Raw genomic sequence first — 15195 nt, 5'->3', positions numbered from 1 at the left:
CTGTGCCTTTGTGATTCCTAAAAACTCCTAGATAAGGATGACCAGACCCTTGTAGATCGACGAAGCGCTTTGAGTCTACCAAAAATTTGTTAAAGCGGCTAATATCAATCCCAGCAAGTTCACCAAGTACACCGAGTGTCTATCGAGATATTTCAACCTCAGTCTGCCAAAAGCTGGACAGTTGAAAGTAAAGTATCTAGATGATTCCAACTCACCCTTTTACATATAAGTTTGGCAATTCGCGTCCGACAAGATATTTAACCTCACCGCATATGGGCCTATGGAACAGTGTCCAGTAAGAACATCTAACATGCCGTCCTAATGCACCCTGGCAAGAGCCAGGTGGTTTTGAAATGACGGCATAGTTTTCACTGAATAACCGGTTAATCCTTGAAACCCTTGCAATGGCCGCAACGTCTTGGATATTGGATAATTCTGTATGACTTCGATCTTTCCAGAGTCCGTATTGACAAAATTTTTACCCATTACATATTCTCAAAATTATACCTCCCCTTGGTAAAATTTTGACTTCCTGAAAAATATTTTCATATTTACATCTCTTAATATTTTAATTACTAAATTCAAATGTCTATTTGTGCAATTTCATTTTACCGCTTTGGTACACTATTGGTTGATAATTGGTAATTACTAAAATTATTTTTTCATTAACATCGTTATATCTACTAATGTTCTAGATCCCTGCCCCAAATTATAAATTATAAATTGTCGTTTCTTCGGTAATATGAAAGTGTTTTTAGTACAATAAGTAAATTTCTTGTATTCTATAACAGTGCAATAAAAATAGTTGTATTTATTAATTATAATTTAAATAGTTTCTTAAGTTCTAATTATAATCTTTAATATGTCTGACAAAGATTACACTGGAATTACCTCAGACAGCGACACAGGTAACAAAAAAGAATTTACTGTGCAAAGATTTGGATTCAGAAAGTGAAGGTGCTTTAAAAAACAATAATTCTAATAGTGCTATAAAGAGAAGAAGAATCGTAGAAACTTATTTGTTATCAGATGATGATGATGGAGTGCCATGTGCTTTCAGCACAAATTGTCTTAAAGTGAATGAGTTACCAAAAAGAAATGGTTTGATTCCATTTTCATCATTTGCAATAACAACTTTCTCAGGGTTCCAGGAAACACACTGACATCTCAATTTCTACTTATTGTTTACAGGTTCACAAGTTTTTACTATAACTACAATTTTTTGGTTACAGTGCTAAGTAATTAGAATATATCAATGGCTGAAAATATGTCCTGCCTTTGATTTTTGCAAATTACGGGAGTATAAAATGTTCGGTTACAATCGAAATAAGCCCTTCATATTTACATTTTGGCAACACCTGGATATATTTCCCCTGCTTTTTATATAATATTATTCGGATATACACGAATTTAGTCTTTCCTTGCTTGTTTTAATTGATTAACAATTTTTTAAATTTTGAACACATCAGAGTGTGAACTGGCATTACACGTTACTTTTGTTTTCAAATAATGAAAATGTAGACTGGTATTCAACGTTACTTTATAATTATTATTTCATAAGACATGAAGGCACCAAAACCTGTTCGGCCCTCAAAAGCGGTTTAATTGTAACACTGCATGTTCCGACTTCAAACTTTATACATTTAGGTTCTGAGTTCTGCAAAAAAAATAGAAAAACCTCAGCTTAGCTCTTGTGACATATTAATGTATGTCTTGTTAATTAAATACATTCGTCAAATAAATACAAGTTTACGAAAATACTTTGGGTGCGTTCGAGCTACCTAATAATTGCAGCAGTACAGCTACTGTGTTGCATGTTTGCTGATACTCTGCTGATGTGCAGACAAAAATTTAGTGTTGTCGATTATTTGCATAAATTGCGAGCAAAAAGTGACAGTAGAACGTGATGCTAGTGTTGCCAAAAACTCACGCAGAACGTGATACTTTGACAAATTTGCAACACTGCTGTCGTGATTCCATCTCGAACGCACCCTTTCGTTTCCTTTTTAGTCAACGTGCTAGCTTTCTTCCATAATACTTGCATTTGATATATGAATATGTACATAATTTTATCTTTATATGAAGATTTGAACGAATCTATCCTAAATATTATTGTCTTCATCCTATAATTATACCTGAGATATCGCATTATGGATATTTAGGGTTTTCATTAAACTTCATGCTATGCCTTCGGAACAAATTTTCCGTTCTCGAGAAATAATTCGTAAATAACATACATATTATTTTATCCGGTGATTTCCATACATATTTTTATAGCTGAATGATTGTATTTTAGTAGTCTGTACTTTAATACGCATAACTATTTTCATTTCCCTTATTAATTATTAAGTTAACATTAAAGACACAATTTTAACAAGCTGAAGCTGAATGAATATCCGAAAGTTTTCAATTGAAAGCCTAAAATCGGTAAAATGGTTTTCGTTGTTTCGCATAACTACACACTCTTTTTTTCTGTAGCAGAAACATTTATTAAGGGGAAGACTTTGTTTACAATTACTTTGAAGCGCTATGTTGGCGTTGCGTGCGCGATCTTCTTTATAACAGTCTTGAACTTACTGAACTACTTGGTAGAGCTCATTATAAACAATTAACAATTATGTATTTATAATAAATAACAACTATCAACATTTTGTATATTTTCCAGTTCAACACAAAGATTCTGGCCGATATGAATTGCAGATAGAAAATAAATATGGCAAAATCAGTACTAGTGGATGGATTGATGTATTATCAAAACCCGAAATTATGGGTTTAAAAGATCAGTGCTGTCTTCCGAATGACACCATTGCTTTTGATGCCATCATACTAGCGAATCCAAAGCCTAAAGTTACGTGGACTCGAGGAAACGAAAATTTGTGCAACAATGAAAACTGCGAAGTGATTGCCGACATTGAGGATGATAAATACAGATTAGTATTTCAATGTGTTAAGCCAGAAGAGGATGGACTGTATTCATTAACTGCAATTAATGACCAAGGCTTGTCTCTTTCAAGCTTTCATCTAAACGTGAAAGGTGGGTTAATTAAATGAAATTACATGAGTTCAGCTACTTTCAGCTGAAATTCTGGAAATTCCGCTTTAAAAACAATTTTTTTTTGTAACTGTTCATAACTATATTAAAATAATATAATATTAGCAATACGTATATACACATTTTGTGAGAAAAAATAATGGTATTGAATGTGCTGCCACTATTTTTTATGACCACCATATTTCCAATTTTTTTACTTAAACCATAACTATTGAAAACAAATATTATATATATGTTTATATTTTTAGTGGAAAAGCCTACATTTATCACACCACCTGAAGATCAGTTAATACTGGACAATCTCCCAGTGAATGTCAATGTATTAGCACATGGAATACCAAAACCAACAATTGAGTGGAAGAGAGGTGATAAAATTATTGTTGATGGAGCCCAAACCACTGAAAATGAAGAATCAATATATATGATACAACAATCATCTCCAGATTCTGATCAATTGAGCAGCCAATTTGAAATTTCTCATTTTAAATCCTCGAATGCCGGAACGGTAACATTTTTATCTATGTTGCAAATGTTATTTAATTAATTTTTTTATTTTAGTACACTGTTGTTGCTAAAAATGAAATTGGTGTGACTGAAGCTCCGTTTAAACTTTCACTGTTCGAATTAGCTCCAAAGTTCGAAACCAAGTTTGACAACGCTAAAGAAGTATGTCAAGATGAAGATTTGGTTCTACAATGTAAAGTTATTGGAAGTCCACTTCCAATAATTAGTTGGATTAGGGATGGCGAGCAATTGAAGCCAAGTGAACAGTAAGTGTAAACAAGCCAATTCTGCAGAAACCTTGCCATTTCTCTACCCGCTATCTTTGAGTGCTGTTCTATCATCAAAAATTCTATATGTGAAAGGCAATGCTACCAGCTTTTGTTTTACAGTTTACACCAGTTTTATCATTGTGAATGACTCAAATGACATATTCAAAGACTTTTTCAATAGATTTTAAAAATTTAAAACTGAAATAATTACATACATGTTTATAGAAAACCGCTACTAAAATGTTTTGGCGTGGAAAGGTACATTTTTCTTCCAAAGAAATAATAACAACACAATTTCCCATGCGTTATAGAGTATGTTAGCGCATACGTAACATTTCTCCGTAAAAATTAAGAACGTATGAACACTCTGTATTATATTTCGGCAATTAAACAGCTGATTCAACATACATAGCATAAATCTAAATCATATCTATAAAATGCTCAGAAAAAGCGAAGTAAATAATGTTTTAAAAAATGGAAATATATCCTTTTTTATATATCACTTACTTCGTTTTGTTATGATGAATTCAATTTGATTTTCTTCGTCCCGTATCCACAAATTGGCAGTCATAAACTGTAAATTACAAATAAGGAAGGGCTAAGTTCGGATGTAACCGCACATTTTATACTCTCGCAAAGTCAAATGGTATACTCGTTTTAGATTTCTTTGTGGATCTTGCCGCCTTGTTCAATGTTGACCGATATTTTCGGTAAAAAGTCAATATAAGGTACTGGGGTCCATATATTCAGTACCAAGGGGCTTGAACAGTTTTGGTTCAATTTAGATAATTTTTGGTCACATGCTGGCATACTTTAAACGTATTATTCACGCAAAGTTTTACGCCGATATGATCATTGTTGCTTGATTTGCATACTAGAAAGTGACCCTGTATACCAAAAAAGAGTATTGTATATTGTTGTGGAGCTTAGTTATTTCAATTTATTTGTTTTTTATTAATGGCGTTTTGTGGGCGTGGCAGTGGTCCGATTACGCCCATCTGCAATACCAACCGTTTTACGGTACCAAGAAACATGTGTACAATTTTTACACAAGTTACAGCTTGCACAGACGGACGGATGGACGGACGGAGAGATAGTCACCCGGATTCCAACTCGTCTCTTCATCCGACTCGATTAGTTTTAGGTGATACATACAATCGTTAGGTGAACAAAACTATTATACTGTAGCAACAAGTTGCGAAAGTATAAAAACCGCTAATCGAATAGCAGCCATAAATAGCCAACTAAAACTATATTATATTTCAAAGCTGTATTGTGGTATGAAATTTCATTTTGTTTTAAACTTATGTAACTTTTAATGTCGATTTCGTCATTTATCTGACGTCGATATCAACTAAAAAACGATTGGAAAGTGTAATATTAACAATTATTTAAAGTAAAACTAAAGAATTTAATTCTCCATGAAATTCCTTTTTCTTTCCTTTGATGTATGAAGTTGAAGAAATGCGTGAAAATATCAAATTCAAACTTCCATTTATTGTTCACAGTTACAATTATAGCTAGACCTTTGATTTTGCCCATATTGAGCACATGGTTGCTATTTTTTATTTACTATGAATAGCAAGCAAAAAACAAAATGCAATTTTAGGAGAATAAATCTCAAGACTAACTTTCATTGTACATACATCTGGAAAATATTTCCAAGAAAATTTTTGTTTAAAAACCAAACTACCAAAAGCAACTGAAACTACCAACTTTGGTCAGGTCGGGCCAAAACGGCAACGATGATTCTAATGGAACTGTGATCATATGTTATTTCAATACGTATATGCTCTTCCGAATATAGCTAGTATAGGTAAACAAATCAATCATTTATATTGTTATACCCTTACCATATGATGCAAAATAACCCAATAAATATGTTGACATGACCATTTTCTTTACCACCTTATATAATATACTTTATATATGTTCTTTGCTACTTTATATTATATATGAAGTAATAAACACTCAAAATAAAACCATATACATACGAGTATGTTCAATTACGTACTATATGTCTGCGCCTTGTAAATATGCATTGGGAAGCAGTTTGAAATCTTAAAAATCTTAAAGCAAATTATGTATAACTATTTGTTTATTTTTAGCATAAGACTTACATCCTCCCCCAGCGGGCTTTTAACATTGGAAATAGCGAATATTCAACCGTCCGACTCTGGTGCATATAAGGTTATTATTTCAAATCTCCTAGGCGAAATATCCTCCTTATGCGCTGTTGCCGTAACTCGTAAGTAACTTCCTTCTATTTCTATATATTATATACTAGCTTTACTCGCGACTTCGCTCGCTATAAATTCCTCCAATTAATATCAAAGATCATTAAATTACAAAAAAAAAAAGAAGTAACAGCAAGTTGACCTTGGCGGGAAACTGAATCTTTTTGAATTGAAATGGAAGGGCAGAAGGAATAACTGGTATCCGAAGCATGACAACACTTTCTCTCTTACTGACACCTGTGAATTCCCCCTGCGGGTAGGGGTAAGAATTTACCCGCGGTAAGGCATGACTGTTATTATGTACCTTGCTCAGTAATATCAGCTTAGTATGTCAAAAATAGTGCTATAATACTCAGCTTGAAATAATATTATAGACTTTAAATGGAAAAGCAAATAAAAAGACATTTGAAGTTCAAGCGAAAAATGTCACTGAGTCATTGAGTAATGGGTAGCTCAACTGGCAGTAGTTTCGGCTACACAGTCTTACCGGAGACTTTCTGGTACCACGGTATTTAATTACTTATTAAGTTAATTTTACCTTCACTCACCGTTAGCAAATAATAATTAAAAAAGAAAGAGAGTCGATTGATTCGAAATGCTAAAAAGCGGGCGGGATCCTTCTTTTAGTCCCTTATATATCTGCTGATGTCTGTATGGTGGTGTGATCGGTGTTAAGTTGTGTTTGTGTGCGTGTTGGTGCATGGTGTAGTGATGTGGAATGTATGGTATGTAGGTGTGGAATGTATGGGAATATATGGTAAGTAGGTGTGGTGATGTGGATGTGAATTGGTGTAGTGTGACAGTGTCTTACGGTGAGGGGGGATTGAGTGGTCATTTAGCCATCCCGGCCACCCTGGCTGGACAACTTGTTGTCGTTGCAACGGTCGCATACTTCTGAAAATCCCACAATGTTGCAGGCGATGTGGGCGCCGACAAATTGGACATCGTATACGATGTGCCTCTGAAGGCGGCGATGACAGCGTCGGTGAAGGTCGCGTGCCACCGCGAGGAACTGGTGCTGACATCGGTGTCGTTGCACGTGCGCTTGCAGGGGCAGTTGCAGCTGCAGATCGGGGCGTTGGGGTAGGCCCCGTGCGTGGCACGTTGGTAGCCGACCGCACAGTTGGCGTATTCACATCCATGTTAATCTGTATGAAAGAGTTGTTTAATTATGCAGGATATGGATGATCGTGCCACGTTATGTGGCATGAATGGGTCATCGTATTGATCGACCATTTTTTTATTAGTTATTTGTTATTTTTAACGGTTATTAACGCGTTTTTCGGTTTTTTGCTTATTGATTTGATTATTTTATTGGATTGCGGTAGTATCGGTTGATTGTTTGCGATTTGCTGTGTCACTATTATCGGCGGTTGGGAGAAATTGTTTTAGAGATCCTTTATGTATTCTTCGTTCCATCGGCGGCTAAAATCGTGATGGATAATTTTAATTCTTTCCCAGTGATTTAATAAGGATAGCGACTCCACGCCTGGCTCAGGTATGGCCAGAATGGGTGTTCCTTTGAGAAAGTGCACTGGAGTTAAGGCAGTGAAATCGGAGGGATCTTGCGAGAGGATTGTAAGAGGCCGTGAATTGAGAACGGCTTCAATTCGAATTAATAATGTCGTGAATTCTTCGTAATTGAATTTGTAATTTCCAGCTACTTTTTTGAAGTGGGATTTGAAGCTTTTTACAGCTGATTCCCATAAACCACCCATATGAGGAGCGCTTGGGGGGATGAATTGCCAATTAATGCCTTGGGGCGCGTACTTTTGTACAATCTCAGGTGAGACTTGTTTGATAAAGTCCACAAATTGCTTTTCGGTGGCTCTTTGAGCACCGATAAATGTTTTACCATTATCGCTCATGATCTTCGATGGAAAGCCGCGTCGACCGACGAAGCGAGCTAATGCCGCTAGAAAAGCCTCCTTCGTCAGATTAGTACAAAGCTCAAGGTGCACTGCTTTTGTCGTAAAACAGACAAAAACAGCCACATAGCCTTTCATCAGAGTGGGAGACCTTAACATGGACGCCTTTATTTGAAAAGGCCCAGCAAAGTCGACACCTGTGATGGAGAAAGGCAGAGCGAAGTTGCAGCGTTCCGGGGGAAGTGCTGCCATAATCTGTGTTCTCATCTTTTGCTTGTGCGTGGTACAGATTTTGCACAAGAAAATGCACTTCTTTATTTGGGGCTTAAGTCGGGGAATGTAAAAATGTTCGGCATGAAGCATTAATATGTGGACATAATTGATGAGTAGTGTGGCAAGTCGGGACTTCTCTGGAACAATTATGGGATGGCGTTCGTTATACGTTAGGCTTGAATTGGCAAGCCGACCATTCACACGAAGAAGACCTTTCGTGTCGAGGAATGGGTTTAGAACTAAGAGGGGACTTCTCTTGTCAATAGGTTTTGATTCTCTCAAAAGTGATATATCGCGGCTGAAGTAGCGCGCTTGCGTAGATGCGATAAGAGCGACCTTTACTTTTTGTAAGTCTAGATGCGTCACTGTATCGCATTGGGAGTGTAATGAAGTTACTCCCTTAAGTTTAATTTTGAGTTGCTCTATGAACTTGAGCATGTAAGCGATTACCCTGAGTGCTCAGGGATACGATGAAAATCGTTCGAGGATGTCAGTATCATCCACGGTTGTGTGAAAAGAGTCGAATTTTCGACTTTCTGGGGCAATTATATTGCGCATGGGTGATTGTGGCCAAGAATCGGGAGATTCTGTTAACCATCGGGGGCCATTCCACCAGAGGGTGGTGGTGGCAAGATGCAGGGGCTTGCATCCTCTTGTACCTAGATCAGCAGGATTGTCAGCACTGGCTACATGTCGCCAAGTGGCTGATCCTACTAGGTCAAGTATTTGAGGCGTTCGGTTGGATATATACGTCTTCCATGCATGTAGTGGTTTTTCTAACCAGGCTAGTACAATTTCGGCATCGGACCATAGATATAATTTATATTGAGCCATGTTTAAATGCGTTTGTACGATGGACACGAGTTTGGCTAGTAGTAGCGCTCCACATAATTCAAGTCGCGGTAGACTTATTGTTTTTAAAGGAGCCACTTTTGCTTTTGCTTCTAGTAAGTGGCATGTGGTCGCAGTGTCGCTTTGTGTGCGAACATATACAGTTGCGCAATATGCCTTTTCAGAAGCGTCACAGAAGCCGTGTAGTTCGACTTTGTGCTCTGGGGCATAATTTACCCTTCGTGGGACTTATGTCTGTGCGATATCATTTGGATTGCTCGCAAACTGCGACCACTTTTCTAAACGAAGTGGTTTTACTTGTTCGTCCCAGTCGGTTCAATCTAACCATAATTCTTGTATTAGGATTTTGGCTTTTATTATATCATAATTGGCGAAAGCCATCCTGCGGGGTCGAAAAGTTTTGCCACAGAGGATAGAATTTGTCGCTTTGTTATGGCGGATAACGCAGATATTGACTCTGTCGTGTATAAAAACTGCTCAGATATCGCATTCCATTGGATCCCCAGAGTTTTTGTTGTACTTTCCTTTTCGAATTTAAGGAAATTAGTATCTAACAAATTTTCATGTGGTATATTTTTTAAAATATTAGGGTGGTTCGCCGTCATCTTTTTCAACGGAAAGCCTGCGGTTTTGAGGGCTTTTACCCCTTGTGATAGTGACTCGGATGCTTGTGGCAGACTGTGACTTCCAGACAAGATATCGTCTACATATGTTTGTGTTTTTAACACTTTGGTTGCCAGAGGAAATTCTGACTTTGTGTTTTCTGCCAGTTCTGGAGTGTTCGAATGGCTAAATATGGAGCACAGTTGACGCCAAAGGTAACTGTTTTAAGTTTATAGTCGCGTAGTGGACTATTGGGAAATTTTCGGAAAATAATTCGCTGAAAATCTTGATCGTCTTTATGTACTACTATTTGTCTATACATTCTTTCGACGTCTCCGTAAGTAAATACGTATTTAAATATACACCAATTTAAAATGAGTAGCATTAAATCTGGTTGGAGCGTGGGTCCCGTAAATAGGATATCATTTAGGGAATTCCCCGAGCTGGTGGATCTTGATGCATTAAAGACAACTCTTACCTTAGTTGTTTTTTTGTCTGGCTTTACTACTGCGTGATGAGGCAAGTAAAATGAGTAATATTTGCCATTTATGATTTTTTCGCATGGGCTTACTTCCTCCATGTGGTCTAAATGGAGGTATTCTTCTAACACGCCATCGTATTCTGGCTCAAGCTCACCTTTTTTAAATAAGTTTTTTCCCATACTTAAAAACTGCTGTATTGCAGAGGTGCGAGAGTGACCTAAGGCGACTGTGTTAGGAAATTGTTGTTTTAGTGGTAGTCGTACGACGTACCGACCATTATCTGATCTAGTAGTTGTGGCTTTGTAAAAGTCTTCACAATACTGATCTTCAGCGGTTGTGATTGATATGGGGGGAGTTCTTCTAACTCCCAAAATTTTTTCAATTGTGAATTGAATTATTCGTTTGAGATTTCCTCAACCTGAGTGGTCATGGTGGTAACTAGTTCCAAAACTATCCCACTTAGGATCTACCCAAAAATAGTGTTTTGTGCCAGAAGTGTATTTGAAATTTTCTCAATACCTTCGAGTATTATCTGTGGTATGAGATCGCTGCCTAATAGAAGATCTATTTGAGCAGGAGTGTTGCAGTTGGGATCTGCTAGCTTTAGGTGTGAAACCTTTTGCCAATGCTTGCTATTTATGTGATAGCTTGGAAGCAAATTTGTAAGTTGCGGTAAGACTATAGCTTCTGCTTGTATGTGCTTATCTGCTTGGGGGGAAATCAAGGTAATTGGGCAGATTTTATTTGAGTTTTGGACTACTCTTCCGCCTATTCCCGTGATTTCAAAATTGGGTAGTTTTGTTGGCAGTTGTAGCCTATTTTAAGCCCTAGACGCTATGAAAGATCATTGTGATCCTTGGTCTATTAAGGCCCGAAGTTTAAACAGTTCTCCTCGGTGTTCGATGGAGACGACTGCTGTGGGTAGTAGTACTCTACTTTGATTTTCGCTGTGTAGCGTTTGGGTTTTAATTGCCTTTGAGCAGCATGGTGCTTCTTGGCAATTTTCGGGATTTCGCAATTCGGGATTTTCTGTTGCAACTAAACCCTTTTCATATTTGCGCTGTTTGGGGGTGAGGGAAAATGTGTTGTAATGCAGCATAGAATGATGTCGTTTATGACAATAAACGCAATTAAATTTGCTTTCGCACTCTTTAAGTGTATGTGCATGTGATAGGCAATTTGTACAAAGTCTTGTTGTTTTTATAAAATTGTTTCGGTCGATAATATTAAATTTTTTGAATCTCTCACAAGATTTGAGCCCCCTGTACATAGTTCGCATGACATTTGCTTGTACTGTTCGGATGTGAACGTTTGATTTCTGTTTAAATTGTTGTTACAACTGGCTGGGGGTTTGTGGAAGCTTCTATTTAGGTCAAGTTGAACGGTTTTCGTTCTGACCATTTTTTTGTTTTTCGTCTTTCTGCGATTTCGTATTAAGTTATTAATAAGTCTTTCATCTGTTGCCACGTTGGGCATTTTTTACGTGATCAGAGCGATTGCTCCCACAAAAGTAATGATTTTTCTGGTAATGCCGCGGTGCATATATTTACCAGAATAGGGTTCCAGCAGTCTGTGTGAATATTTTGTGTGGTTAAAACCGACAAACAATTAGAAACAGTGGATTGTAGTCTAATAAATTCATCACTTGTTTCTTTCTGAATTTTAGGCAAGTTCATTAGTATCGTTACTTGCTTATCGACCAATATTCTTTCATTTTCGTATCTTGCTTTTAGAGCTTCCCAAGCCAGATTGAAATTATCGTCATTTAGTGCGAACTGTTTGACTATGACGCCTGCTTGACCTTTTGTTTTGTATCGGAGGTGATACAATTTTTGTGCATTTGTTAATTTTGGGTGGTTTCTGTAAACGGCTGTAAACATGGTCCGGAAGGACGGCCATTGCTGATAACCACCATGAAAGATTTCTGTATCACATGTGGGCACCTTGAGATGGATGCCTGAACTTGCCTCATAACTTTGTACTTGTGGCAGCTCTACTCGCTGATGTGGAGTATGTGTAATTGCTTTTATTAGCTTCAGCTGATCGAAAATCATTGCTTTAGTTTCTTTGAACTGATCTAAGCAGTTTTCGTATTTGGCGTAAGCCGAAGATTTGAAATTTTCTGGTAGATCTGAGTCGTCAGATTCTACAATTGCGTCATGTGCAGCTTGGAGACTTGACCAAAAATTGTCAAGATTGTCTCTTTTGGTTTCTAATACCGATTCAGAATTGTCCTGAATCGGCGAAGATGAGAATCGAGTGCCGTATCTTATTAAACTGTCACTTTCCGAAATGAATTTTGTGTAAGAAATGTCTCTACCCCTTTTTTGATTTGTAGCACCTTGCTTTGAGCGTGTAGCTTCTGCAGGTGTACATGGACTTTTTTCGTCCGAAATCATTTTTGGTACTTTTAGAGACTGTGTTGTTTTTGAATCTTTCGAGTCTGAGCTCATTTAGAAATTGTATGAAATAAATTAACAATTCCTCAGTGTCGACGGATGGATAATTCAGGAAATATCTTCGTATATATAAATGTGTGAACGAAAGCTCTTTTTAGTGAATAGAGTTTTTCACTTCGAACAAAATTAATATGAATTTAAGTATATATGTATAACCGTAAAAATTTTTTTTGTTAATTAGCGTTCTTAATTTTAAGTAAATAACTGAAATACCTGGATTTAGTGGTTATAGATACCAGTTCGCATTTATTTAAAATTTAATTTTATTTACCAATTTATTGAAAATTTTTTTATCAATTTTTTTTTATACCTATATGCCAAAGTGGACTTTTGAATATAAAATATAAATTTATTTTGAACCAATATGTATGTATATTGTTCAAAATTCTGTATTTTTTATATAATTTAGTATGATTTTTATTAAATAATCCGCGTTTTATTTACCGAACCGTATTTACGCGAAATGTTCCGATTGGTTGTACCGGAGCGGATTGTATACTTAATGTAATGTTAAAAAGCGAATTATGTGTAATCGTAAAAGAGCGCGAGAGAGAAATTGGCAATAGCAGGTAATGGCGCAATTTTCCGTAAGCACTGTATGTAAGGTTTTAATTGCATGTATAAATGATGTATATAATATATACATATGAATGTAAAAATACGATATGTGATATACGATATTAATATTTAATATTTAAAATACATATGTATGTATACGTAATTATGCACGCTGTATATAATTTTATATATGTAATTGTTATATATAGGTTAGAAGTAAATGTAAGTACTCCTTTTTGTACGTATATATATTTTTTTTTTCTCTTTTTTTTCGTTTAACTTCGTTTATTGTATATATGTATGTATATTTATTTTGCATTTTATGCTTTAAGTTTGACTTTACCTTTGCTCACATATTTTACGCAATCCTGCTTAATTAAGCGTAAGGGGTATTGGCGGAAAATTTTTTAAGTATTAAAATATTTAAATTTAAAACTTTTAGTCCCTTATATATCTGCTGATGTCTTCATGGTGGTGTGATCGGTGTTAAGTTATGTTTGTGTGCGTGTTGGTGCATGGTGTAGTGATGTGGAATGTATGGTATGTAGGTGTGGAATGTATGGGAATGTATGGTAAGTAGGTGTGGTGATGTTGATGTGAATTGGTGTAGTGTGACATTGTCTTACGGTGAGGGGGTATTGAGTGGTCATTTCGCCACACGGGGAGCAGAAAGCCCTTGGACTTCGGTCCAATCTGCTCATTGGGTTATGGCCCCTTTGGGGAGATTCGCGGTGGCTGTGGTTAAAACCTAAATGCAGGAAGAACTGAAAATTCAGCCTAACTGTTTTTTCAGTTCTAAAAAGAAGTTGCAAAAAGCAACTGGGTTCCATACCCGAAAACGGAAGAGGTTTTAGGTCGGCCTCGAATCTTACCAAGATATTAGTGTGTGGCCAGACACACTGCCACTGGTAACCAAATTAATACTTGCAAATAGCTCGTATTATTTGGGGCGCTTATCAACGCATTGTATTGATACGTTGTGCTTTGGAGCACCGTGAGGTAAGGCCGTCGCCGGCAGGTACTCACGTAAATCAACAACGTAAGTTGACACCTGTGAATATAGTGGCTTCAAAAATATATTGTCCCATTTTGTAATCCGAAGCCTTGCTCCATTACATAACCTCGGAGCATCTGGATTACTTATAAGCAATATTGGTGCATTTATTTTCAATTTATGTGACGGTATACCGGATAGTGATAGGCCAACTATTTTTAAAAAATCCTCAGGCTTAATTGAAGATGTGATTTTGATTAAGTAATTTTGGAATTAACTTTGTGACTTGATGTTGCAGTTATCTAAAATCATAGTTAAATTTTCGACAAATTTCACTAACAAAAATATCCCTATTGCCTCGTCTAAGACTTTGGATTTCAAAATGATCTAAATTTTTTCCTACCATTGTTAAAACTTTGTTTTCGATTACAATGAGCGTTTTTTTATATATACATACATATGTTCAGTTAAAGTCATATCTGGATGCACTTGCTGCAATTCATCGTTTTCTTTATTGATTGCCGTGAGGAACTTCTAGATATATTCGATTTATGCTTTCCTGGCATTTTTTGTTTTGATCAATTTTAAAATTTTTGAACAAAACACAAAATATTTTAATACATTTCATTTCAAATTTTCGAATTTGTTTACAAACAATCAAATCTGCCAAAAGAGATGTTTCTCAATCCGTAGAAAATACTCCTGTTTTAAAAAACTATGTATCATCTCCTTTCTACTACCTTTAGCATTATGCATACAAATTTTCAGGGTAGTTGGTTATGTTGTTTAACAGTGAAAATGTAACAACCATACTTACATTCACATTTATAATATTAAGTCTGGATACACATTCATGTATATTCGAGTATATCAATGAGTATCCTCGTTGCTTACTAGAATAATAAAATATTCATGCGATTTTTTTTGGTTTTATTTTAATATGAACTTTTGTTTTAAGAAAACCATGTACAGTACATTGAATAATACAAAGTATTGCCTTACTGAAGTTATAACTTTCTAGCCGCTCTTTTCCAAAATGCTTTC

At 36.1% G+C, this 15195-nt stretch overlaps 1 protein-coding gene across 8 annotated transcripts in view; it reads left to right on the top strand.

The window, feature by feature from the left end:
* The window catches only part of Obsc (Obscurin), a 358871-nt gene that overhangs the window by 256444 nt on the left and 87232 nt on the right, over positions 1-15195 (top strand). For all 8 annotated transcript variants that reach the window (XM_070108137.1, XM_070108138.1, XM_070108141.1 and 5 more), the window contains 4 exons: positions 2666-3034; positions 3301-3557; positions 3611-3822; positions 5934-6073. In XM_070108137.1, coding sequence (XP_069964238.1) covers positions 2666-3034; positions 3301-3557; positions 3611-3822; positions 5934-6073 — 978 coding nt within the window. The remainder of the gene's footprint in view (positions 1-2665; positions 3035-3300; positions 3558-3610; positions 3823-5933; positions 6074-15195) is intronic.

The sequence above is a fragment of the Bactrocera oleae genome, chromosome 4 (genome assembly GCF_042242935.1).
Source record: "Bactrocera oleae isolate idBacOlea1 chromosome 4, idBacOlea1, whole genome shotgun sequence".
In the NCBI taxonomy this organism is placed as follows: domain Eukaryota; kingdom Metazoa; phylum Arthropoda; class Insecta; order Diptera; family Tephritidae; genus Bactrocera; species Bactrocera oleae.
Note: the sequence above shows the minus strand (reverse complement) of the source record. Positions and strands in the feature narration are given on the sequence as shown.